Raw genomic sequence first — 27,637 nt, 5'->3', positions numbered from 1 at the left:
CGGCCCTCTACTTACCGCCTCCCATCTAGACTCTACTTTTGTACTGCCCTCTACTTACCGCCCACCATCTAGACTCTACTTTTGTACTGCCCTCTACTTACCGCCTCCCATCTAGACTCTACTTTTGTACGGCCCTCTACTTACCGCCTCCCATCTAGACTCTACTTTTGTATGGCCCTCTACTTACCGCCTCCCATCTAGACTCTACTTTTGTACGGCCCTCTACTTACCACCTCCCATCTAGACTCTACTTTTGTACTGCCCTCTACTTACCGCCCACCATCTAGACTCTACTTTTGTACGGCCCTCTACTTACCGCCTCCCATCTAGACTCTACTTTTGTACGGCCCTCTACTTACCGCCTCCCATCTAGACTCTACTTTTGTACTGCCCTCTACTTACCGCCCACCATCTAGACTCTACTTTTGTACGGCCCTCTACTTACCGCCCACCATCTAGACTCTACTTTTGTACCGCCCTCTACTTACCGCCTCCCATCTAGACTCTACTTTTGTACCGCCCTCTACTTACCGCCTCCCATCTAGACTCTACTTTTGTACGGCCCTCTACTTACCGCCTCCCATCTAGACTCTACTTTTGTACCGCCCTCTACTTACCGCCTCCCATCTAGACTCTACTTTTGTACGGCCCTCTACTTACCGCCTCCCATCTAGACTCTACTTTTGTACGGCCCTCTACTTACCGCCTCCCATCTAGACTCTACTTTTGTACGGCTCTCTACTTACCGCCTCCCATCTAGACTCTACTTTTGTACGGCCCTCTACTTACCGCCTCCCATCTAGACTCTACTTTTGTACGGCCCTCTACTTACCGCCTCCCATCTAGACTCTACTTTTGTACTGCCCTCTACTTACCGCCTCCCATCTAGACTCTACTTTTGTACGGCCCTCTACTTACCGCCTCCCATCTAGACTCTACTTTTGTACGGCCCTCTACTTACCGCCTCCCATCTAGACTCTACTTTTGTACGGCCCTCTACTTACCGCCTCCCATCTAGACTCTACTTTTGTACGGCCCTCTACTTACCGCCTCCCATCTAGACTCTACTTTTGTACGGCCCTCTACTTACCGCCTCCCATTTGGACTTGTGTTCCTGGAACTGTGACTTCAAAGTGTTGACCTTTCTCTGGGTCTTTGCTAAGGTCAAGGTCAGTTGTTCTTCTAGTTCTGATATTCTTTGTTGACTCTGTTACCATAAAGTGCATATATATAAAGTGGCTAGCAGTATTAGTACATCATAGTTGCTGGTTTTTTATTTAAATGTATCATGTATTCAACTCAGACAGAGAGAGAGAGAGAGAGAGAGAGAGAGAGAGATAATCTTACTAGCTGTCTGTACTGTGCAAATCTCCCAGGAATCTGATCTTTTGGAACTGAGCCCTATGAAGAGAACAAAGTTAAATGATTGTGAGGATCATAGAGTTATTTCCCTTGCATGCTCTCAAACATTTAGAGGTGAACATTACACTATTTCAAGCCAACACACAGGGAGACTTTGATTTTTCACTCTGCCTATTTGTGTGCATTTATTTATAGTAATTAAATACAGTATATTTATCCCTTTTACAGAATTTTGTGGATGCCATTTATCATATTGAATACAATAACCGAAATACAGATAAAAGAACTTTGAATTTTTTTAACGATCCTTTTTAGGAGTACATTATAAGAAATGGCATATTATAAGAAAGATACAGTAAATAAAACAAAGTTTGGTTTATCGAAAAGAGGATAAACCAATATAGCTTTTAAAACATGTGTTCCTTAATGTAATGTTGAACATGCACTGTTTGTTGTTCATATTGAACAAAATATGTTCACTTGAAGCATCGATTGTCAAGGAAAATTCTATTTGTGCACCTGTAATTTCAAAAATCAAAGACCATGAGAGAGAAAAAGCCATCCTGTCTTCTTTCTATCATGGTGTATTGATGGTTTGTTAATCAATACATTGCAACCATAGGCTCTGTAAAATGTTTAGAGATGACAGATCAAACATACAGCCTCACCTTCTGAGGAAGCTGGTCAAACATGAGAGAGAGAGAGAGAGAGAGAGAGAGAGAGAGAGAGAGAGAGAGAGAGAGAGAGAGAGAGAGAGAGAGAGAGAGAGAGAGAGAGAGAGAGTAACCAGACAGATAATACAGAGAGAGAGAGAGAGAGAGAGAAAGAGAATACCAAGATAGAGAGAAGACTAGATATATGAGAGAGAGAAAGAGAGAAGGCGGATACATAATATACCCAGATAGAGAGAAGTAGAGAGTGCAAGAGATACAGTGAAGAGAATGTGACAGAAGAGAGACATTGATTTTTAATTAATTCAGACATGTCATCATTTGAAAGATATAGAGAGAAAAACGAGGCTTGAATGCATGGGGACAATCTTGATATGCTCAATTATCAACAGATCAATGCACAAAGAAATCATTTGTCACAGAATCTACAAGCTAACGAGTAGAAACGTCAGTACTACATGATAAGAGATTTGGCATTTTTTATTAAGATAAAAGAAACAGTTTATTAGAACCATTTTAACAAGAGCTTGGACTTTTGGTAGTTGTGTTAAACAGCAATGTGACATAGGCTTGTCTATTTCATTGTCAGCCACTCAGCCATGGCTCTCTGAAATCAACAGGATTTGTCTGGCTTTTGAACCAAGACTACACAATTGGTGTATACTTCTCTCGAAACGGTGTCATTTTAAACTTGTTTTGAATCAAGAATTAGATAGCTACATCCTACTGAAAGTCCAAGGTCTTGATAAAATGGTTCTATATGTCGTTTCAGTGAAAAACAAAGGGAAAGAAAACCCCCACTCACAATGATAAGTGATTCCCTTTAAAAAAGGATTAGAATTTGTTGGGGTCACTTTTTCATGGATGCCAAAAGTAACGGAACTAAGTATATGCGAATCAACCGAATATCTCAACAAATTATGAAGAGTTTTGTTAAAAATACCTATACATGAATTTGTAAATTGTTTTGATGTCAACTAAGATCTAATATATTAAAAACTGGCCCCAACCAATCTAACATAAACATATATCCCTGACCAGTAGATGGCAAAGATTACACAGGTGGATTAATGTGGCTGACCAGTAGAGCGCAAAGATTACACAGGTAGATTAATGTGGCTGACCAGTAGATGGCAAAGATTACACAGGTGGATTAATGTGGCTGACCAGTAGAGCGCAAAGATTACACAGGTGGATTAATGTGGCTGACCAGTAGAGCGCAAAGATTACACAGGTGGATTAATGTGGCTGACCAGTAGAGCGCAAAGATTACACAGGTGGATTATTGTGGCTGACCAGTAGAGCGCAAAGATTACACAGGTGGATTATTGTGGCTGACCAGTAGAGCGCAAAGATTACACAGGTGGATTAATGTGGCTGACCAGTACAGCGCAAAGATTACACAGGTGGATTATTGTGGCTGACCAGTAGAGCGCAAAGATTATACAGGTGGATTAATGTGGCTGACCAGTCGATGGCAAAGATTATACAGGTGGATTAATGTGGCTGACCAGTCGATGGCAAAGATTACACAGGTGGATTAATGTGGCTGACCAGTAGAGCGCAAAGATTACACAGGTGGATTAATGTGGCTGACCAGTAGAGCGCAAAGATTATACAGGTGGATTAATGTGGCTGACCAGTCGATGGCAAAGATTATACAGGTGGATTAATGTGGCTGACCAGTCGATGGCAAAGATTATACAGGTGGATTAATGTGGCTGACCAGTCGATGGCAAAGATTACACAGGTGGATTAATGTGGCTGACCAGTAGAGCGCAAAGATTACACAGATGGATTAATGTGGCTGACCAGTAGATGGCAAAGATTATACAGGTGGATTAATGTGGCTGACCAGTCGATGGCAAAGATTATACAGGTGGATTAATGTGGCTGACCAGTCGATGGCAAAGATTATACAGGTGGATTAATGTGGCTGACCAGTAGATGGCAAAGATTACACAGGTGGATTAATGTGGCTGACCAGTCGATGGCAAAGATTATACAGGTGGATTAATGTGGCTGACCAGTCGATGGCAAAGATTATACAGGTGGATTAATGTGGCTGACCAGTAGATGGCAAAGATTATACAGGTGGATTAATGTGGCTGACCAGAAGATGGCAAAGATTATACAGGTGGATTAATGTGGTTGACCAGTAGATGGCAAAGATTACACAGTTGGATTAATGTGGCTGACCAGTAGATGGCAAAGATAATACAGGTGGATTAATGTGGCTGACCAATAGATGGCAAAGATTATACAGGTGGATTAATGTGGCTGACCAGTAGATTGCAAAGATTACACAGGTGGATTAATGTGGCTGACCAGTAGATGGCAAAGATTACACAGGTGGATTGATGTGGCTGATCAGTAGATGGCAAAGATTACACAGGTGGATTAATGTGGCTGACCAGTAGATGGCAAAGATTACACAGGTGGATTAATGTGGCTGACCAGTAGATGGCAAAGATTACACAGGTGGATTGATGTGGCTGACCAGTAGATGGCAAAGATTACACAGGTGGATTGATTTGGCTGACCAGTAGATGGCAAAGATTACACAGGTGGATTAATGTGGCTGACCAGTAGATGGCAAAGATTACACAGGTGGATTAATGTGGCTGACCAGTAGATGGCAAAGATTATACAGGTGGATTAATGTGGCTGACCAGTAGATGGCAAAGATTATACAGGTGGATTAATGTGGCTGACCAGTAGATGGCAAAGATTACACAGGTGGATTAATGTGGCTGACCAGTAGATGGCAAAGATTACACAGGTGGATTAATGTGGCTGACCAGTAGATGGCAAAGATTACACAGGTGGATTAATGTGGCTGACCAGTAGATGGCAAATATTATACAGGTGGATTAATGTGGCTGACCAGTAGATGGCAAAGATTATACGGGTGGATTAATGTGGCTGACCAGTAGATGGCAAAGATTACACAGTTGGATTAATGTGGCTGACCAGTACATGGCAAAGATAATACAGGTGGATTAATGTGGCTGACCAATAGATGGCAAAGATTATACAGGTGGATTAATGTGGCTGACCAGTAGATTGCAAAGATTACACAGGTGGATTAATGTGGCTGACCAGTAGATGGCAAAGATTACACAGGTGGATTGATGTGGCTGACCAGTAGATGGCAAAGATTACACAGGTGGATTAATGTGGCTGACCAGTAGATGGCAAAGATTACACAGGTGGATTAATGTGGCTGACCAGTAGAGCGCAAAGATTACACAGGTGGATTGATGTGGCTGACCAGTAGAGCGCAAAGATTACACAGGTGGATTGATGTGGCTGACCAGTAGATGGCAAAGATTACACAGGTGGATTAATGTGGCTGACCAGTAGATGGCAAAGATTACACAGGTGGATTAATGTGGCTGACCAGTAGATGGCAAAGATTATACAGGTGGATTAATGTGGCTGACCAGTAGATGGCAAAGATTATACAGGTGGATTAATGTGGCTGACCAGTAGATGGCAAAGATTACACAGGTGGATTAATGTGGCTGACCAGTAGATGGCAAAGATTACACAGGTGGATTAATGTGGCTAACCAGTAGATGGCAAAGATTACACAGGTGGATTAATGTGGCTGACCAGTAGATGGCAAAGATTATACAGGTGGATTAATGTGGCTGACCAGTAGATGGCAAAGATTATACGGGTGGATTAATGTGGCTGACCAGTAGATGGCAAAGATTATACAGGTGGATGAATGTGGCTGGTTTTCTAAGATCATAATAGGTATGGTGTGGGACATTAAAAATTCCTAGATTCAAAGTTTTTTCTTGGGTTTTAGAGTGCCAGTATAAAGAGGTAAGCCTTAGGTATGATAAGAACTGTTTTTGGGGGTTTTTTTGGTTTTTGTTTTGTTTTTGTTTCCCCCCAGTTTTATAACTTCCCTAAAGGTGCTACTTAGAACTTGCCCATGGATTTCTATCGGCTATTTCAAAGAAGAATCTACCCCCCCCCCCCACCCCCAAAAGGCCAATAGTTTATACAATAGTAACTTACCCATGAGCTTTCGTCAGCCAATTCAAACTTGTTGTCAAACTGTACATTGGCGTCGGTCTCCGGGACCGGATCCAGTGAGGACTTGTTCCTCTTGGATTGTCGTGTCTCCACATGGGCAGAGGAGTGATCACCACCTTCATCTTGAATCGACGACTCAGCAGTTTCTGTAAAACATGAAATGGTTTCCTTTATTCGATATATAAAAGAAGCATGGTCAGTGTACTGCATTACAGGAGTGGTCAGTGTATTACAATACTGAACAGAGTTGTTGGTGTGTTACATTGAATAAGAAAATGGTCAGTGTATTACATTACAGACCAGAGTTGTCAGTGTATTACAATACTGAACAGAGTTGTTGGTGTATTACATTACACAAGAAAATGGTCAGTGTATTAGACTACAGAACAAAATGGTAAGTATATTACATTACAGACCAGAGTGGTCAGTGTATTACATTACTGAACAGAGTTGTTGGTGTATTACATTACATAAGAAAATGGTCAGTGTATTATATTACATTAGAAAATGGTCAGTGTATTACATTACAGACCAGAGTGGCCAGTGTATTACATTACATAAGAATATGGTCAGTGTATTACATTACAGACCAGAGTGGTAAGTGTATTACATTACTGAACAGTTGTTGGTGTATTACATTACCTAAGAAAGTGTTCGGTGTATTACATTACAGACCAGAGTGTTCAGTGTATTACATTAATGAACACTTTTGTTGGTGTATTACATTACATAACATAACATAAGAAAGTGGTCAATGTATTACATTATTTAACAGAGTTATTGGTGTATTACATTACCTAAGAAGGTAGCCATGGTCAGTGTATTACATTACCAACCAGAGGGTTCAGTATATTACATTACAGACCAGAGTGGTCAGTGTATAAAAATGCACAGCTCACTGGGAATCATAGCTGTGTAACTTACATATGCCCCAGTCATTTAACAACCTTTACCTTTGACCTTGCCCGGTGACTTATTGATGGTGGTTGGGGGTTTGACCGGTGACTTCTGTTTAGGTGGGGGGACAGCGGACTGTTTACTGGACTTTGTGCTTGGACGACTCTCCTGTAAACCGAGAACATCTATTGGTTAAAATACATTCAGCTCAAACCGCAATGAGAATTTTTTCCATTTATTATTTATGGAAAACTGAAAATAAATGAAATTCTGATTAGTAAAGCTATTCAGAGCTGACAATGCTTAGGTTCCATTAATAATTATAACTGTTTCCCATAATTTTCATGCTGGAATATTTTAAACAGCTAAAAATTTACTAAATAAAGTGTTAATTGGTTGGAATACAGATCTAATATTTGTAAATTATTGTGGCATTTTCTAAAGATGAAGAACAATTCATGCTTGCCTTAGGTTTTATCACTACCAGTTTATGTTTCATGGTGAAATATCCATAGCAACAGTTCAAAAATCACAAAGTTTTCCACTTCACAACAATCAGTGATATACGACTCATAAAAATTTGAAGAACAAAAAAATAACTCGGTGTAGAAAAACCAAAAAGAAACAATGCAGTCAGCCGCAAAACAGTGCACCAGAAAAAAGGAAACAAAGTTTGAAAGAAAAATCGGTCTGTGTCAGAAATAATAGGACTCCATACACAACCACACAATCATAGCTCACACTCTCTTTAAAATAACTAAAATAAATGTTGGTTCCGTTCGAAAAAATTAAATATATTCTGCCAATCTCACTGCATTCTGCGAGGCAGATTTGATTTTCCGGAAGAAGAACTTTTTTTTGGACGAGTATGGTTCACTAATGAGACGTAATGTCGTCTGATAATTACGTTGATATCCAAAGTTTTATGTCATTTGGAATAAAATGTCACCGCGGCAGGAGAACAATAAACATCAAAGCTACTCCGTAATTATCCTAGGTCGTTAAAAACACATCAATATTTTGCACAAAATAGTAATAAAATAACAAAACCATAGGTGTCTATTAAAATCCTATCACTTTCACATCCAGGGCCTAGAAAGAAAATTCTTCAGGTCTAGAAAATTCTTGTCGATGCTTTGATGCTGTATGAGATCATGAGACATCTCACATTTTAAAATAAAAACAATTTAACACAGTAGCAGTCCAAAAAAGTGTCTTTGAGTCCGACACCTAAAAATAATTTTCTCACATTCACATCCCATCAATAGCACTACGTCATCAAGTTCCGGTTTTAAACTCCATCCTATCCAATATGATACACTTCAATTGTTTTGGCTGTTTTTAGTTGTTGTTTTTTTTCTCTCACAATAAAAAATTGACAAAAATCTGTCTACTTCTTCAACAGGGGATTAGTTTCACCTCTCTCTCTCTCCCTCTCAGTAACAGAACCAAATGTTTATTGATCAGTTATTATTGATCTCCATAAACAAGCGCTCCAGCCTTTCACTCCATCACTCGACTTCATCACCACCGTCCTAATGGTCGCGAAAGGAAGGGAGGGAAAAATTAATAATTTTACGCCGTTTTAAGTCCAACAGGAAGTCAATTACATCCCTGTGCTGGGCCGCGGCAAGATACGGAACAAAAATTGTCGTTAATATAAGGTTTTGACCAACAAAAGGCCTCCTTTTTCCTTTTATAAAAGTACACCTCAGAAATCATTTATAAAGATCTGATTTGTATTGACTGGAAGAAATTTACTGTGTCAAACTCGGGCCATTGATTTCGGAAGTCAAAAGGGTGGAAATTATTGAAAAACTGAAGCATGCAAATATTGGCAGGACCCTTTGGTATCTATGGAGAAAATGGAAGGCAAATATTGCACTCCGCAAAATTAAAACCAGAAAAAAAAATCGTCCAATATTTGGATTATTCTGAAAGCATAGCTAAAGCTTTTGTCTTTCTTCAAACATCGAGAAATTTGTTTACAATCCAAAAGCTTAGGTATTTTTCAATAATTTTTTGACATATTGACATTGAATTTATTTTATCAATAATATGCATTTGGTTAATGCACATTGTCAAATATATTTCATCGATTCAAAACTTCCATACTATCTAAATCTTTCTTTGGTATCTTATTTCAAAATTTGAACTAAATTGCAATAATTTTGTGATAAAAGTAGATTTCAGGTAATAACTAACTTAAGAATCAATAATCAGATATTATTATGAATATTTATCATAAAGTACATTGTGTATCATATTCAAAATGTAATTAAAATCATCATAGCAAAATTTTCAACAAATACAAATATAACAATTACATCTAATATCTAAAAAAAAATGCTTTTCTGGTGAAAAGTCAGTCCTCAGCCTATCTCAAATTGAAAATTAAAAAATGCATATGCTTTTATCAACCCATCTTATTGATCATTTAAGGTCAAACGACATGATGTTTCTCGGGCATCTTTTTTGTATCTCCTCGTAATAAAGAGTTCCAATGAATGATATTATTTTTACAATGATTTTTAAAATGATTTAAAATTTCCTTGAATATATATGTCTAGATGGCCGAGTGGTAGGCTCTAGAGGTTGTGATTTCAAAGTCTGGCCCAATTTAGTGAATTTCGCTGTGCTCTCTTATTTATTTTTATATCAGCAATTCAAGTGTAAGATTATATATTGCACACTCTAGTATTTTGCAGAAATGCCTGGTAAGGTGCCCTAATTTTTTGCAAGAAAGCTTGTCAAAGTAGTTAGGAAACCATTAACAAAGTCCTGGAAAATGTTATATAAAATTGAGGAATGTGTCGTCTGACCTTAAGATACCCGTAAATTTGAAATCATCTTTGTTTACAAATTGTATTTATTTGTTGATGATTCAGAGTCAGTCTTATAAACCAGTCAATGAGTATTATTTTTAGTAAGAAAAATAAATGCCAAAGATTTTATACATGTTATCAACCAATGCAATCAGAAAGAATTTGTTTGCAATTTCAAGAAGTGAAAAACTCTCAGAAATAATCAGGCTCTAGATCAGACTCATCTTTCTCTCTCTCTCTCTCTCTCTCTCTCTCTCTCTCTCTCTCTCTCTCTCTCTCTCTACACAGTGACCAGAAGCCAGGAGACAGAAGCAGTCACAGTACTCTGTGTAGTGTCAGACACCTACCCTCACTGTTTTGGTTGTAGATGGACCCTAGTACCAGGACAAAACAAAATCCATGTAACACAGATACACATTGTTCAATGTTCACTCATTTACCGTCATAACATTGTATTGCCATAACATTGTACACCATTCTTATTTATAGCCATAACATCTAACAAATTTGATTGGTTCCTTTTCCTATCAACTTTAAATTCTTAGAATAAGGTACAATATAAAATCAAATCTTTGTCATAATTGTTGATATAAGACATTTGCCTGTACAATATAGCTGACAAAATGATTTGAAATTATATTGCTAAAGAAATTAGCTCGGCATGAAAAAAAAAAAAAAATTGTTATCTTGAACAACTGTCATCTTCATTTTTACCGGTGGATAATTCCACATTGAATCAATATTGTGGACGAAATGAATTGAATAACAAAGTTATCATTATAAAAGACCTAAACACCGCATGAAACAGAAATCAATATTATTGCGGACAAAATGAATTAAAATGACAAATTAATTATCTTCACAAACCTAAACACTGCAATAAAAAAAAAATAATAATTTGGATTATCATTCACAGTTTATGTACGGTATTTTTTTTTTAACTTTTTACTTTTTTTGTCCTTGACCTTTAACTCTGTGACCTTGACATTACCTGTTGTGAGGCGTCATCCTCCTGACTATCTGGTTCTGTGACGACCTTGGATTCTGCTGACGTACCCTACAACACAAAACACCACAGGCTACAGTAATTCATAACTACTAACTCGATCGTATTGTCTTTTTCTCTTATATATGGTACCGTAGGCAGAAGTAAACATAAATACATCGCTTTTTACCATACAGAAGATGAACATAATTATCTTTTAAACTAATTTACCAAACTGAAAATTCGAAAAATTATCATCAAATAGATTTTTTTTCAAAATGTTTCATGAATTTTTGGAGAAGAAAGTTTTAAAAAGCATTTCACATTTGTTCAAAGCATGTAAAAAACATAATGCATCATGCATTACCAGTAGGAAATTCATTAAGTGAGGTAATTAGGAGAAAATAAGGACTATTCATAGTTTTCATTAAATCATTAATATTTAGTTTTAGAGATACATCTGTAAAGATATAAGCTCAATAAGATGGGTATTTTAGAACACAAAAAGTCACCAGGAAATAATTTCTGACCAAATAAAGATACTAATTTTAATTGTAGTGATGTTGATGCAAACAATGAATATTTGAGAGGAATAAACTGACTGACAGACACACAGACAGACACACAGACAGCCAAAAAGTGAAGTTAACGAACAAACAACGAACTGCTTTGTACTAAGTCATTCAACAATAGTAAACATTTATGCATGTTATTATTAATAATAAGTGAACCTATGAATAATCCACGAGTAACTGTGGTAATTATTGATTAAGCAATGATATAACAAAGTGAATAGTTGATTAACTGTAAACAACTGTTGATTTATTGATTACAGAATAACTGCTGTCTGAATAAATGAGGCATGGTGATGCAGTGAGCACACTTCGGTCACGATCAATGAAATGACCTGATTGATAAGCAACTGATGAACATTACTCAAATAACAATTAAACAAATATTGTGAGAACATACAAAGTATAAGTCCATGAAATCATGACAAGTTAATTCATTAGTGACTGCAAGGTGTCTAAAAATGTCAGGCAGACAGTGATTAAGCAACAAACTGATGAGTAACTGTTCAACAATGAAAACATACTGTAAAAGTGGTTATTTGTGCGCAAGAGGAAATTTACACTACTTATGCGGCAAGCATAAAACCGTGTAAAATGCCCCCGCGCATATGGTAAAAACTCCACATTTTAGAGTGGTATATCAAACCTTCACGTATTTAATACCCATGCGTATTGTTTGACCATAGGAAACGAGTACTGAACCACCACTGTAAATAACCACTTTTACAGTACGATGATTAATTAACTTATGTTTAACTGTTCCAAATTAGAAACTTATGATGATTAATTTACTTAGTCTAAGAGTTAATCATTATCAAGTGACAACAAATATTCAGTAATTTGATGACTAACAGGTTAAAAAACTGAGGAAGCAGGAAATGAGTTAACTTAAGTTTAAGATAACCATTAAGAAGTGAAAACAATTACTAAGTAACTTGATGAATAACTGGTGAACAACTGAGGGTCTGCTCAGCTGAAGATAAGTTTACTTAAGTTTGTAGTTAATTAATCATTAGTAATGGAAAGCCAATATCAAGTTAATTGCCTTATGATTAACAGGTGAACAACTGAGGCAGATGGTGATTAAATTAGTTGAGTTGTAGTTAATAATTATTAATAATAACTGTGAAACACAAATAGATTATTGATGATTAAATTGTGAACATCTGAGGAAGCTGGTGTGTGATTAACTAACTAACTCTTGCAGTTAGTTATGATTAACATACGCGGAGCTGAAGCTCGACCAGATTTTGCCGGAGTTTATCTGCCTGGCTAGCGGCAAGGATTGCCGCTTTTTCCGCCTCATATACCCTGCTTTCCGCTTCGGTGATTTCATCCTGAAAAGTGGTCGACAACATTGGCACAGTGTTACAACAATCAAAGCCAAAATCAGACCCCTTAACATACACCACAATACAAACAAAACATATCACAAATTTCAGCTATTTAATGCATTAACTACCACCAATTAATTGGAAATTGAACATATTCAAACAAAAGGCAAACAGAAAAAAACCCTTTTTATGTCTTTTTTTTCTTTTGTAAATTTTTTTTTAAAACTTTTTTTTCATTTTCATTTTAAAAATACACACGTATTTGTAAGTGAGGATTTGACTAAGTCATCTTCAAAGTTTGCTTTCCTGTTCCTTAACTTTATAATGGATGGTCAATAGGCACCTAATTGGGTATCTCTTTTTGCAGTCAGAGATATTCAATGAAAATTTATTTCATGCTTCTTGGAGCATAATGATTAAACTCAAATCAATTAAATGTGTCTTTAATTTGTTAATAAATGGAAACACCAATAAACTAAGTACACATGTACCCACAGACCAGACAACAAAATTATCCAATCATAAACAGCACTACAGTTTTCTCATCAACCAATGAGAGACTCTGTGTTTTAAACCAATCAGTTAATCCATATTAACTCATTGTTCCAATCATCCAATCAGAACTCACCTGATACTGAATGATGGTAAAAGTGGGCGGGTCTACGTTGATAGTTTGACGTAAATCCATGTACTGAACCATTTGGACCGCCATATTGAATTTTCATTAATTATCTGCCCTTGAGGCTCACAAAAATTTCCTTGGGTTTTTTTTTTTAGTTTTCCACTGAAGTATTTTCTTGATTAATAACAATCTTCTGAAATATTTTTTTCCCTACACTAAATTTCTGTGAAGATTAATTCAGGTGAGTTTATTTTCCCATTCATGGAGTTATCTCTCTTTGACTACGATCACAAGCAGTGGCCTCCCTTTACCGATATGACAAAGACAGACATTAATCCTCCATCACATTTTGAGAACACTTATCATGTCTTTGTTAAAGTGTTCAAACTAGTCATGAAGAATCCATTTTTGCTTTCTCTTATTAAAGTTTAAATATTGTCACTATTATCAACTTGAGCAGTGCAATACAATTTGACGCATCACTATAAGACTCCGGTCTAATGTAATGTTCATAACAATTATCCAAAGGAAGCCTCGAGTTTCAAAATGCCCGGAAACTGAACTTCTACTGAGCAAAGAGCCCTAATAGATCAAAAAGAAATAAAATCAATTGGTTATTATCTAAAAGAAATATCAGAGATTTAAAACAAGATATTATTTTTCATTCTGATGTTTGTTTCTTTGATAAGTATCACCAACGCAAGCTTGACCTAGTGGAGCCTGTATGTACACACAAGTAATAAAATCTTCCATTAAAAGAGACGTTTTGAACATTCTCAATAATTAAACCTGTCTAGTTTTCCTTTTTCTTTAAAAGGGGGGAGGGACATGATGCCGTTGTTGTATGAGGGTGCGTTTTTAGAAGAAGAAGAAGAAGAAGAAGAAGAAGAAGAAGAAAGGAAGACAACTCCTGAATGACAGCCCCCCAAATTGAATTTAAATTATCTCCACAAAATTCAAACCTTAAAACCATTTATTTTCTTCCTTTTCTAGGTGAACATGTATACAGAGAGAAGGGGGAAAATACACCAATATTATATTGACACACTGTCAAAAAAAAATACACCAACAGACAAACTGTCCAAAAATTACACCAAAAACATACTCAGTCTCCAAAAAATACATCAACACACAACAAACTCTCAAGTTGGCCACAGTTCTGTTGATTAATGACCTTATTGAACGGATTAAAGCTGATTACAATGTATAAGTAGCTGAAATCTACTCCTGATAATAGAACACCCTTGAATGCTGGCAGAAGTTCTGCCAAACTCTGTACAGATTGCTGACTTTAACACTCCAGTCTAGAGACATGTACATACAAAACTGCTGAGTAGACATTTCGTGAACTGAAGTCTTCATGTTTAAATATACCGTATTTTTCGGGGCATAGGCCGGTATTTTTTTCCTCCGATGAACGAGCCACGGCCTATCCCCCGGGATCGTCTATTCTTAGACTCAAAGTTAAACAAATTTAACAGTAAAATATAAAATCCACTGTTTTTATCCGTTGTACTGTTGTAGCAATTTATTATGAGGGTTGTTTTTTTTTTCATCCGTTTGAACTATTTGTTCGATAGTTGTCCCGCTGATAATTTTTGTAATGACATCGTGAGTAATAAAATGTACAGTACTGTACAAGGTATTTCTTTACAATCCCAATCAAAAGAATTTTTTTCCCACGTTCGTGTATGAACCCTGGAAACTATTATTGCATAGTAAAAAAGAAAACGAAACCGGGTAGAATGTAATATGACGGAATTTTGGTGAATTCTTCATGTCTGCGTTCGTAGGAATCACTGGTCTTGGGTGTAGAATAAATCAAATGCTATGTGTTTTTACAATTAATTTTCTGTTGGATGAAATATCGGTATTCTGGTGTCGTGTGTATATACAAAGGTGTGAAACCCGTGACTAAAACAGTCAGCCTGGGGGCACGTAGTGTACACCGTTACATTTCATTGCATTAACTGTGTTTTTAACATTACAACTTCTCTGCATAACGGCAAATCACTATTTAATTAATTAATGGAAAGAACACAAATTAAATATTTTATGTTTGGTATTTCGTTTTCTCATTCATAGCGATTACGGGGGATAACTCTATTTGAATATGAAACCACATGTTGAGGTAATGGACGCCATACCCCGTATTTACAAGTAGCTTTCAAAGTATAACTTGATTAAATGAGATTTAGCAATAAGGTATTAATAAAATATAAAAGGTTTGGTAAAATATTATACTTAGTTCTACCAGACAGAACCACGGAGGTTGGTGTTGCAATTAAATTTACACTATGTAAAATTACGATACACAACGATACACCGACGAATACGGAAGAGACCAAACAGCCACAAAACACAGATTAATTTTTAAAAATTGCTTGATATATATATGTTAAGCAAATTTAATAACTTTAATTACTCTTTTGACTTTCTACATCGATATTCTGAAAGTATATACTTAATACGGTGACTTTCTTAATTAGCGGTCATACTTTCACTATAGTAATCATCGATTGAAAATCGGCTTATCCCCCAATTAGGCTAGTCTAAGGATTTTTCTTGAATTTTGTCTAAAAGTTAGCAATTTGGCCTATGCCCTACATCGACATATGCCCCGAAAAATACGGTAACTAATTATATTTACTCCTCATATTGATCCTTTCCAATCAATACACAAAAAATCAGTTTCAATGGAACTGATAACATAAATTGTACAGTTGAGGGAAGAAATCAATTCCAATAAAAGAAGAACTTTATATGAAGATAAAAGAATTCGAAATTCTCAAATTGTTTAAGCTAAAATGTCTGGATTTTTTTTTGTTGCAAAATATTGTTTTATGACTAATCTATTCATATCTGAAATTTTAAAGTAGATTTAATGATTTCTGTTGACAGTTGAGCCTCTCCTTTAAACTTGATAATGGTTACCAATTGCATCCATTAGGCTTAAAAAAAAAAACAGATTGAAGCATGAAGTGCTATTGCCAGTACTTTATGTAAATTGAATGTCAATTTGTTGTTTCCAACCAAACAGTGTCCAAGTGTTATGTCCCACATATTTAATCAAGAAGATGTGAAAAATTAAAATGGATGTTTAACGAGTTTGTTCATAGATTAGATGTACCTGCCATACTGTATATTTCTTTTTTGAGTGTCACATATTTTACCAAATTGTGGAAAAAGAGTACTTTTTACCATTTGCCTCAATCATATTTTGCGGTTGAAAAAGTTTTTTATAGCAAACAATACTGGATAGAATATCAATTACAAATTAGATCCTCGCGAAAACTACCAGATATTTTATTAATAAGGTAAATCAGTAAATATTCACCTCTATCAACTTTCTTTAGCACTAGTATGAATTAGTATGAATTTTAAAATTAATTCAAAAGATATTTCATACATTTTTTTTTCTTTTGGTTTCAAAATTGGGAAACACATTTGCCCATTTTTTTTAATTAAAAGTAGGCAAAATTTCAAAACATGCTTGTACGTATTGTACGAACATTTTAGGGACGATTCATAAAATTTCAGAAAGAGAGTAGAGCCAGAGTTATGGTACCTGAGAACCTGATCTCAACCAGAAAAAAAAAGAATGAAAATTCCACAACGAATTATCACTTATTCCTGGCTTCACTCCTTGTACTAACGACCAAGCAATAGAAACCAACAAGAAAATATCATATATTCCTCAGGCCTTCCTCACTGTTATCCTTCAGTGATATCTATCCTGAACTTCTTCAGAAAGGAATGAACTGATGTACAACAAATAATAGCGCGATCGATATCCTGTTAAATCTTCATCAATAGACTTAATGTCACTGATGGAAAATTCAATCAGCTGATTGCATCTTACAAAGCACCTTTAAGTATTGAATCACTTTATGAGACCTTAAGGTGGTTCTCTCTTTATATGACTATGTCTTCTGGGAGCCTGGCATAACATTGACCAAAACCATTAGTGCACCTTAAAAAACACAAAACACTTGTTATATCCATTGTCTTTTGAATGATTCCACCACTCTTGATGACTATAAACCATTAAAACCCTCAGCTGACTTACAAAACTTACACAAACAAAAGTATCTCCTGTAAGACTGCAGCACCTTGTTAAACTCCCTTGATATGCATATGATACTGTCTCTTTAGGGAGGTTGCAACACTAACCATCAGCCATTATAAAACCTCCGTATCAACTCCTAATCAAGTTGAGTGGAGGCCAATAATCAACACATACTCCCTACCTGTACACAGAGCGAGACCTTGGGCCTTAACGAACACATTGTTAATTAGTCCAGCAACACGCTTCTTCACTTTAATCCTCAGCATCTACGACATCCGTCCCTCGATCACTTTATTACGCAGGAGACACACTCCGAAGGTACGTTTCTTTACTCTACTCCACAGCATCTACGACTTCCTACACCTGATCCATTATAAGTTTATTACACACAGGACAGAGATTCTCAATATCATTTAACTTAGAAGACACATTTGTGTTGTTTTGAAAAAACTTTAGTTCCAAGTTTTAAGAATCCCCATACACTTAATTTGAATCACTTGAGATTTGCGTCTCCATATATCTGTTCTTATCGTCCATGATACAGTAACTGTTTTTCAATAAATCTCTTTCGGAATCAGATCATGACCGAGAATGAACTAAGGCAACCTACAAAATTTTCAGTCACTTATTTTGAAAATTGCGTCTCCAAATATCTATTCGTATAGACCACAAATGAGAATCCTATCACAATAAAGAAGGAATTAAGAAAACATACAAGTAGTTCATCTCTTACAGTCCAGTAAAGTCATGAAATGATTATAACAAGGACCAGATAAACAAACAATACCTCGGCTACTTAAGGGTCCGTCAAAGAACGGAGTGTGTGACATCAAACACTGATTGTGTGTCTGTCAATCAGTGACATTATCTGTGTCACTGGTTGGAAAACATCATGGTTATCTTGGACATTTATCCCTGCTTTAAGGAGAAAGAGATAATTCAGGTTCAACATCCCCCTTGCCTTCACTCATATAATATTTAGCTGCAGAGGAAACCCTTTTTTTTTTTCTCATTGTTATATGTTTGAAGTTGTAAGTTTTACTGATGGCTATAAAGTCATGAAACTGACTTGGTGTAAATTTTGATTTCTATGAAAAGAAAAAATGGTAAACCATGGTTCACATTTTGAGACCTCGCGCAATTATTTCACAACAAAACGAAATGCAAATTTCGTTCTCCATGTACACATGCTCATCTTTATCAAAACTAAACAAATCCACAAGGTCCTTTAATTTCCAAAAACAGGAACTGATCTACCATATCTTGACAATGGTCAAAGGAATTCATCCATTTTAATTATAAATTACCATAATATATTGTGAATAACTTTACATTTTTTTTGGACAAGGTGTATAGGAGGAACTTTGGTCATATTTTTTAATCTTAAATTATATAACATCAGAGGCCTACAATTATTATCATAGGTGATGAGAGTGATTCGAGATTTCATTCATACAACGTTGTAAAGAAATCTTCTTTACTGGCGAACATTTATAACTACAATATGGGGGATCATTTCCAAGGTCAAACAAACATTTAACACCCTAAAGAAGTTAATCCGGTAAGAAATTTAAAGTACAAAAATTTGAAAGCCCTTACAAATAGCTGGAACCAAGTAATGCAAGAAAAGAGCACTTTCTCCAAACAATGCGATCATCATACAGAGAGAATATCGTACGCGTTCATATTTATTTTTCCTTTTTAAGCTAGAAGACAGCTACCTGTTGTATGAGTAGATAATGGTCTATACTCCGGTTCTTTATCTTTGAACAATAAACAGCTCCACAATAAGAAGACGATACAAAAACGCGTTTAAAGTGCTCGGAACACAATGGGAAGAAATACGGTCATAATTTGAGATCTGCTGATAAGAGAAAAGTCTGTTGTTTCATTGCTGTCGGACGATTTAAAATTCAATTAGATTTCAAAAAGTCCCTAAATCTACACACAAGAGAAGTGTGCCAGGGGTGTCGGGGCGAATAATTTATTCAACTTAGAGAGCTGAATAGAGATTATTTGTATTTGTTGTATACATCGAAGTCATAGTTCTCTCTCTCTATGGAGTAACACTGAACATCTATCCAAAATACTTCTCAAATTTTTAACGAATAAGTTCTTGTACATAATTAAGGAGCATTGCATTAATTAAGGGTGACATAATGGTGACATAATGGTCGAGCTGGTGGCGAATGGCCCATTAAGTTTACAATTTTGATCAAACTTGAAGTATAAATTCATGATATTGAACGGTTGAGTCTACAAAAATAATCATGTGTTGTTTCCAATTTTTTTTTTTTTTCAAATAGGACATTATCACCCAAATCTGCCTCCCGCAGAAAAATGTTGAATATCTCTTCAGAGCTAAACAGTAGTTTATCCGTACATGTACCTCTCTTGAATTCATCTAATTTTAATTAATATAGAATAATGTTTCAATGAATAGTAGAAAAGAAAAGTTATTCATGTGACTGAAATCTAATATCTATTATAGTAAAGGGCATAAATGTTTAGGAGATTTGATACATGAATCTTCTCAGTGACATACAAAGTAAAACTCATCAGAATATTCTCAGAGATCATTTTATATTGCTTTGAATTTGTAAAGAGCACTAGCTTTTAAACGAGCCCCTAATATGCATGCATTTATTGAGTCTGAGACACATGCATAAATCTTGAGAAATCATTTCAAACCAAATCAGGTGCATTTTTTTTTTTAAACTGCATATGCCCTCAATACTGCCCTCATTCAGTATGAGTCTGAGACTTGTCTCAACTTCCTCATCGTCAACTCAGTCAGCGTATTCTTACTTGAGTTGCACCTAAACATTGAACCCAGGTCTTAATCAAACATGTCATTTATACTGAACTTTTCCTGTAGATGTCATAGAATGCAGCATGACCTCTGACACTGAGAAGTAAGTCTTTATCAACCTTAATGATTTAACATTATGTGATTGATAACCTTTATATGGTGCCTATCCCCAGGATACTGAAACAGTCATATTATAGCTTGGATGAAATTTAACATTTCCATCATTATAAGGTTGGACTAAAATGGCTTGGACATTCAATGCCTCCACTCCTATAAGATCGGACCCAAATGGTTTGGACAAAACAACATTCCTTACTCTAATACCATGCTTGAATTTACTACAATAGCCGAGGAGAAATAACATTTCAGTTCTAATAAAGTTGGACCCAAACTGGCTGTGACTAAATAACATTTCCATTTTTATAAGGACTTGAAACTACAAAGCCTGGGAAGAAATTACATTTCCGATCTTACGGTTCCTGCAGTCTTGATGGAGAGCAATGAAGATCATCTCCTTCAGGTTTTCTTAAAACAGAATTAAATTCAGAGTGTTGTAGAGATTAACTGGTCTATGTATTAAAGGTAAAATATATCAACCCAAATCAGTCAACTTAGTACATACACATTGTATACACATAATTGCTGTTAAAGTTCTAAAAAGACAGGATAATATGGCTAATCCTGCGATCGTCAGATCCTTTAAATACTGACTATATCAATTACAGATGATTTCGGCCCGAACAATCACCTAGCGGTCTTAGACATGACAGAAAATCAACAAGGCTGAGATCGTCTCTGTACCTATCCCGCCGATTAAATCCTTGGTCCATTTCTAAACTTGGCGGAATCATGGAATTTGGAAACGGCCAGAAGATAAGAGACTGCAGTAAATGGGGATTTTTAATTCATCTCCAAAGAAATGTCAACACTGAGACTTCATTAACTTTGCATTGACATTTTAGTATATTATATTTAACATTCATCTATTTTGGGTCAGTTGATACTTAGAGTTTTGCAAATGTCTCTGTATTAATGTCTAAGGTTGTCAAAAAATATGATTTTAAATGAATGTGATATGAGTTGGAAAAAAAACCCAACTCATACCTGCATGTATTTTTTTTCAGGTGAAGAATGATTTGTTGTGGTTTTCAAGGTCTTAACACTGTCATTTGTGTATAATTATTCAAAGCCTTTATCACAAGCAGAGCAAAAAATGTTGACATCATAGCCTATAGATAAAACACAACAAAACAGTCTTAATCATTTGATAGAAAGCCCAATTTATCTGTGTGTAAGAGAGAGAGAGAGAGAGAGAGAGAGAGAGAGAGAAAGATAGAGAGAGAGAAAGAGAGAGAGAAAGATAATATAGAGATTATCAAAATGCATATCCTACCAAAAAAAATGTCACAATTGAGACTAAAACTTGTTAGGATTATATGATTCCAAGATAACTATTCTGTTTCAGGCCTCTGATTCCATTAAAACAACAGGACAACAGCAGTGATTACATTAGTTTTACAAATGTCTCTGTATTAAAGTCTAAGGTTGTCAGGAGAGAGAGAGAGAGAGAGAGAGAGAGATCTGAGATTATCAAAATGCATATCCTACCAAAAAAAAATGTCACAATTGAGACTAAAACTTGTCATTACATGTGGTACATACAGGCAATCCCTCTTGTTGTCCAACAACAAACTGGTCAGTCAAACTTATATACAGTTGTATAATTATTACTCTACAAAATATCAATTTAATAATACTCATAGCAACCTTACAAATTGTATGCATTTCAAACATATTTTCATTTTTTACCCTTAATAGGCTAATATTTTGGGGGGCAAATTTCAAATGACGATTCAAAATATCACAATTATATATCCAAGAGGTATAGATATATAAACTGAAACTCCCATCCAAATAGAATGAAACCCTTTCTGTGGAAAAGAAATTCCACAAGGAATCTCATATATATTTTTTTTTTCTGCTGGTATATCCCAATGCTGAATGGAATTCAAAGCACAAACTCACATAGGGAATTGAATCCTAGTTTAACTTACATCACCAACAAGCCATTATATCACATCTGATCACTGACTAGACGTGTGCAAAGAAAACGGTTCACCACAGATCACAAACTCCTAGCTCCCTCCTCTCTCTTTTATCTTCCAATTGTTGTCAATTTGAAAATGAAAGCGAGATCAAGATAAAAGGAGAAAACAATGGAGTCAAGTGCGGCGCGTCATTCCCGGCTAATGTAGGACTGATAATCTCCGCCAAGCCTCGTGTTAATCCACCGACAAGAAATATAAAAATCTCTCGTAAAAAGAGCGCCACTGATCAATAAACCCTACGACTCCTATATTCCTTTTTTTTTCCTGACGACGACAAACTTCTAACACTGACTTCTTTTAACAGTACAGCAATGCCAGGACAATATATCTCTCCAAGAGGGATTTAAATTTTGTATCAGTTTTCAATATGTTCAATTCAAATTCAATAAGTTCATTGAAAAACAGTTAAATCAGGGTTTTAAAGGCTTTCTTCTGCCCCCCTCCTGGTTCCAAACATGTGCAGTACACTCAATTTTCTCTTCTTAGATTTGTATCTTTTTTCCCTAAATCCTTTGATCAAAGGCTATTTAATATGAGTTGCTAAGATTTCATGTAAAATCTGTCTCCAAACTGTCGTTTTTATCCCTTATTAATTTTTCTCCCATGCAGGTTTTGATTTTAATACATCACATTATTAAATCTGAATATTGTCAATTTTCTAAAAGACCCATGTTTTGTGTAAATAAGTTATTACAATCCAATCCTTCGTTTGCAAAAACACACTACAGGTAAATTCAATTTCCAGCTCCTCTGGCAGAATAAATATTGAACTTCAATATTATAACACAGAAAGCTTTCAAAGAAGAATTATGTACTCTGGGCCTCTACAGAGACTCTTCTACAAGAAATGTTGATTCTAATTTTCCATTTCCCAATGGTTAGATCTAGAATTTCTTCAGAAAGATCTTGGTTGATGTTGGACAAACACGTTTGAACAGAGTAAATTGGTATTTAATCAGTGGATCCATGTTATATTTTTGTAGCACATTGTGAATTCCTTAACATAACAAAGCCCTTTTCTAGACGTCTAATACCAACCCTGATAGGAACACAGAAACAACGTGTTGTTTGAACTCCAGCAAATCTGCAGTACAATCATTTATGTAAATCCGTCGTTCAAACACTATGTATAGAAATTTAACAGCTAATTTGGTTCTGTTAAAACCCTAACACTTTCCCAACACAAAACCCTTTGCTATAGTTGTAAGTGTTTTAAATAGCGAGATTTATACCCAAATATATAAATACATTGCCCTTGTTCATGTAATAAAATCAGGATCAACGCCGAAAAGTACAATTATGTTACATAACGGTGATTGGAGAACTGACGCTTAAATCCATGGAGCTCAATGATTTTCACGCCTTTTGGATCAATCTCCGTTTAACTTGTTTAGAAGGCCACATAAAAAACTACACCCATATTCATAGTACACAATCAGCTAAAAGTGCTTGCCTGCTGTTTTTGCGGCATGTAACTTCTATTTAGCATTTACTTAATATAATGAAATCAAAGTCATGAAAATGCTAACGGGAGTTGACTTATTGATGAGGGGAAGTTATCTATAAATAACCAGATGGTATATTGTCTGTTGACACATCCAAGGAATTAATTCAATGTGTGGATTCTATATAAAAATCAAAAGAAGTGCAGAATTAAATTGTCGGAGCTCCTTGACAACTAAATTAAAACCCTTTGCAACAATTTATCTCATAAAACAGAACAATTTTGAAGATATAAGGTAATAACCACGACTTCTAGGTAAAAATTCAGCATTAGTTCAGACAACAATGATCAGTCAAGTTCAAAATGTCAACAAGCTTCCAAAACAATGTAAAATATTTTATATTGAAGATTAACTCTGAGAGTTGCCTTTTGGCCAGAGACCACACCATAAAACAACTTTAATTATTCGCGGAGACAAGGACAGGTTTGCAGGGAGAAATATTCACGATAACAAGGCTCTTGGAAGCCTTGAGAAAAAATTTCTCTAAGAAAAATATAAGAACACATGTCAAAGTATACAAAACTTCATTGTTATGGCATCTCACTATATAGTTCATCTTATATTAGTTTATCTAGAGTTCGATTAAAAAAAAAATGTTGCAATTTAATCTTGCTCGGCAATAATGTTAAAAATCCAGTGTGCAATAAAAAAAAATTACTGCATTATATGCCTTGACTGGGGAGCTATGACTCTGGTTAATTTCGGAGAAAATCCATAGCTGTCATTTTTGTTTTACTGACATGCACTAGACATCACTGGAATCTAAAGCTGTGCAGTAAATTTGATGAAAATGACAAGTCTGTCAATATCTCAATTAGAAGGATAAACATTTAGGGCCTCGTACCTTGTAAATCTGTACACTGGAGTTACATAAACATAATCAATCAAACATTAAACTACTGCAATGATGGACGCGGTATCGAAATTGTAAAGTACATTGTCGAAATTTCTTTCGCAAACAGAGAAAAGTGTACAGAGAGTTTGCATTGCGATACTGTAGAGGCTGAGCCAGTGTTCGTCATAATCTCCTCGACAAAAGCCCCCACACTGGGTAAACACAGAATCTGTAGTACGTGTGTGTATAGGGTGTATGGGCTACGTCAACATTTACTGATATATCAACGCTTATATGTACACACCCCGACATAAAACCTATGGAGAACTCAAATATTTTCACATGGTGGCACTCAGATGTAGAGTCTTAAAATAGATGAACTGCCTTAATCAGTCTTATATATAGCAGATTTTTGCCTTAATCAATTTACTAATTATATCCAAAAAATAAATAAAAAATATATATTTTTCAATTGTCACTTATAAATTGATGGTATTTCTTTCACATCTTGTTTGCCAAAAATTGATATTTTGTTTAATCCATAAATTTTGTGAAATGTAGAAATTAAATGATTATCAATATTAGTGAAAATCATCTGTCTTATCAGAAAGCTTCCAAACAATACATGCATGTGCACAAGGATTCTATATTTTCTCTGTCAGTCTGTGTTCATTTGATTTCAATCATTATTATTGAATACAGGCTTTTTATCTAATGTTGATTCAAGCTTTCAATGAAGCAATAACAGACGATTTGAGATTTAACAATTGAAATAAATTTGATCTCCTTTTGGAATTCAGAATTTACCTTTTTCGTTTAAATTTCTTATAACAGATATACAAGTCCATAAAATAAATTTGAACCATCCATTTACTTTTACATTAACTTATATTCTTTTCATTTTGTATTTTAATACACTGTATATGCAAAACTTTTTATTACTCTTTGCAAAACTTTAAATTGCACGGATTAATCACACAAATTCACACCAACCCAAGTATTCAATTAACAGATATAATTCAAATGATATTTAAACCTCTTCTTTCTGCATCACACCAACTAATGTAAAGGTACACTAAATACATTAAGAGTCGCACGTTCAGACAAATTGGTCGTTTATAACACTAAAAGGATTTTATCCAATATCCATGAACCATCTCTGTCAAAGCGAAGACTTAAAATATTATTCGAAGTAAAACAAATGCTATATGTTTAAATTTATCCATTTTATTTCTTCTGATTTGATCAATATTCAAAATGGGAGTACAGATATTTTGGGTTTTTTTTTCATTTCACATTCAGTATTTATTTATTTTTTCAGAGAGAGAGCGAGAGAGAGAGAGAGAGAGAGATATATATACTAAGTGCACAGAGAGAGAGAGAGAGAAAGATTAACTGCACAGAGAGAGAGAAAGATTAAGTGCACAGAGAGAGAGAGAAAGAGAGAGATTAAGTGCACACAGAGAGAGAAAGATTAAGTGCACAGAGAGAGAAAGATTAAGTGCAGAGAGAGAGAGAGAGAGAGAGAGAGAGAGAGAGAGAGAGAGAGATCGATCAAGCACAGAGAGAGAGAGAAAGATTAAGTGCACAGAGAAAGATTAAGTACAGAGAGAGAGAGAGAGAGAGATCAAGCACATAGAGAGAGAGAAAGATTAAGTGCACAGAGAGAGAGAAAGATTAAGTACACACAGAGAGAGAAAGATTAAGTGCACAGAGAGAGAGAGAGAGAGAGAGAGAGAGAGAGAGAGAGATCAAGTACATAGAGAGAGAAAGATTAAGTGCACAGAGAGAGAGAAAGATTAAGTGCACAGAGAGAGAGAAAGATTAAGTGCACAGAGAGAGAGAGGGGGGGGTAGGTGTCTGACACTACACAGAGTACTATATCTACTTCTGTCTCCTGGCTTCTGGTCACTTTGTGTGGAGAGAGAAAGAGAAAGAGAGACAGAGAGAGACACACAGAGAGAGAGAGAGAGACTCAGAGAGAGAGAGAGAGAGAGAGAGAGAGAGAGAGAGAGAGAGAGAGAGGGGGGGTAAGTTGATGATTCATGTGTTGGTTATTGGATTATTAGAGACCACAAAAACAGATACGTGGTGCTTTAGAAATGTACATATAAACCTACATGGCCTATTGATTTTAACAAGTCGCATATCTGTATATCTCCAAAGATTCCGCTCCCCCACGATCTGACAGCCTTGGAAACTGACGGTCTCTCAAAACCTCTGTTCATTATAAGTATATACATATAAAAAGAAATCCTTTACACCTGTCGGGCTCTTATCATAGGCATTGTTTGCTCTCAGCCATTCCACAGCACTCAAAATCAAATGTTCAAATAGATAATTTTTCTGAGAACCTGGGGATCTTAAAGTAATTTTCTCCATTGTTCAATCGCTAGCAGTGAATTTCACCTATACTCTCTCAGTGTCATCGAATATACTCAAAACTTTAATAAATTTCACATTATTTTTTTCTGACAGTGTGTAGTATATATGGCAACTCCAAACAGACATGACTAATTTTAATTAGTACATGTACATGCATACTGAAGCATTCAATTTAGGGACTCTAAATAATCATTCACAAATGCATGTACAAGTATAATGACTTGTATAATTTAATGAATTTTTTTAATATCATTTTTCCAATTCACAATCCAATTATTAAAGGTATCAAAGTAATGAATTTTTATTTTAAGCCTCCATTAGCGAAATTTATAGTTTGTTGAAAGAAAACATATAGTGAATTCGCGATAGACATTATTACGAATTCATTAATTATACGGATATAATGAATTACGGATATAATGAAGTAATTCCATTGCACCCTAGGACTTTGCTATAACCAAGTTTTACTGTACCACCAAATCCACACCAAACCTTTATCGCTCCTTCATCGCAATACTTTGGCTCTAAGATGATCCGATGTATTTTACTGGCTTAATGATTATTCACCAGCTTAATTAATACCACAATGATATGAAAAGTAA

At 35.5% G+C, this 27,637-nt stretch overlaps 1 protein-coding gene across 15 annotated transcripts in view; it reads right to left on the bottom strand.

Annotated features, from left to right (window-relative positions):
* Positions 1 to 27,637, bottom strand: part of LOC128170920 (golgin subfamily A member 4-like) — a 78,706-nt gene that overhangs the window by 26,540 nt on the left and 24,529 nt on the right. For 12 of the 15 annotated variants that reach the window (XM_052836671.1, XM_052836672.1, XM_052836685.1 and 9 more), the window contains 7 exons: positions 12,592 to 12,702; positions 10,800 to 10,865; positions 10,156 to 10,182; positions 7,040 to 7,151; positions 6,069 to 6,232; positions 1,348 to 1,401; positions 1,091 to 1,207 (listed from right to left, as the gene is read on the bottom strand). In XM_052836671.1, coding sequence (XP_052692631.1) covers positions 1,091 to 1,207; positions 1,348 to 1,401; positions 6,069 to 6,232; positions 7,040 to 7,151; positions 10,156 to 10,182; positions 10,800 to 10,865; positions 12,592 to 12,702 — 651 coding nt within the window. The remainder of the gene's footprint in view (positions 1 to 1,090; positions 1,208 to 1,347; positions 1,402 to 6,068; positions 6,233 to 7,039; positions 7,152 to 10,155; positions 10,183 to 10,799; positions 10,866 to 12,591; positions 12,703 to 27,637) is intronic. The other 3 variants (XM_052836675.1, XM_052836679.1, XM_052836680.1) reach the window with 3 other exon arrangements.

The sequence above is a fragment of the Crassostrea angulata genome, chromosome 2 (genome assembly GCF_025612915.1).
Source record: "Crassostrea angulata isolate pt1a10 chromosome 2, ASM2561291v2, whole genome shotgun sequence".
Classification (NCBI taxonomy): domain Eukaryota; kingdom Metazoa; phylum Mollusca; class Bivalvia; order Ostreida; family Ostreidae; genus Magallana; species Magallana angulata.
Note: the sequence above shows the minus strand (reverse complement) of the source record. Positions and strands in the feature narration are given on the sequence as shown.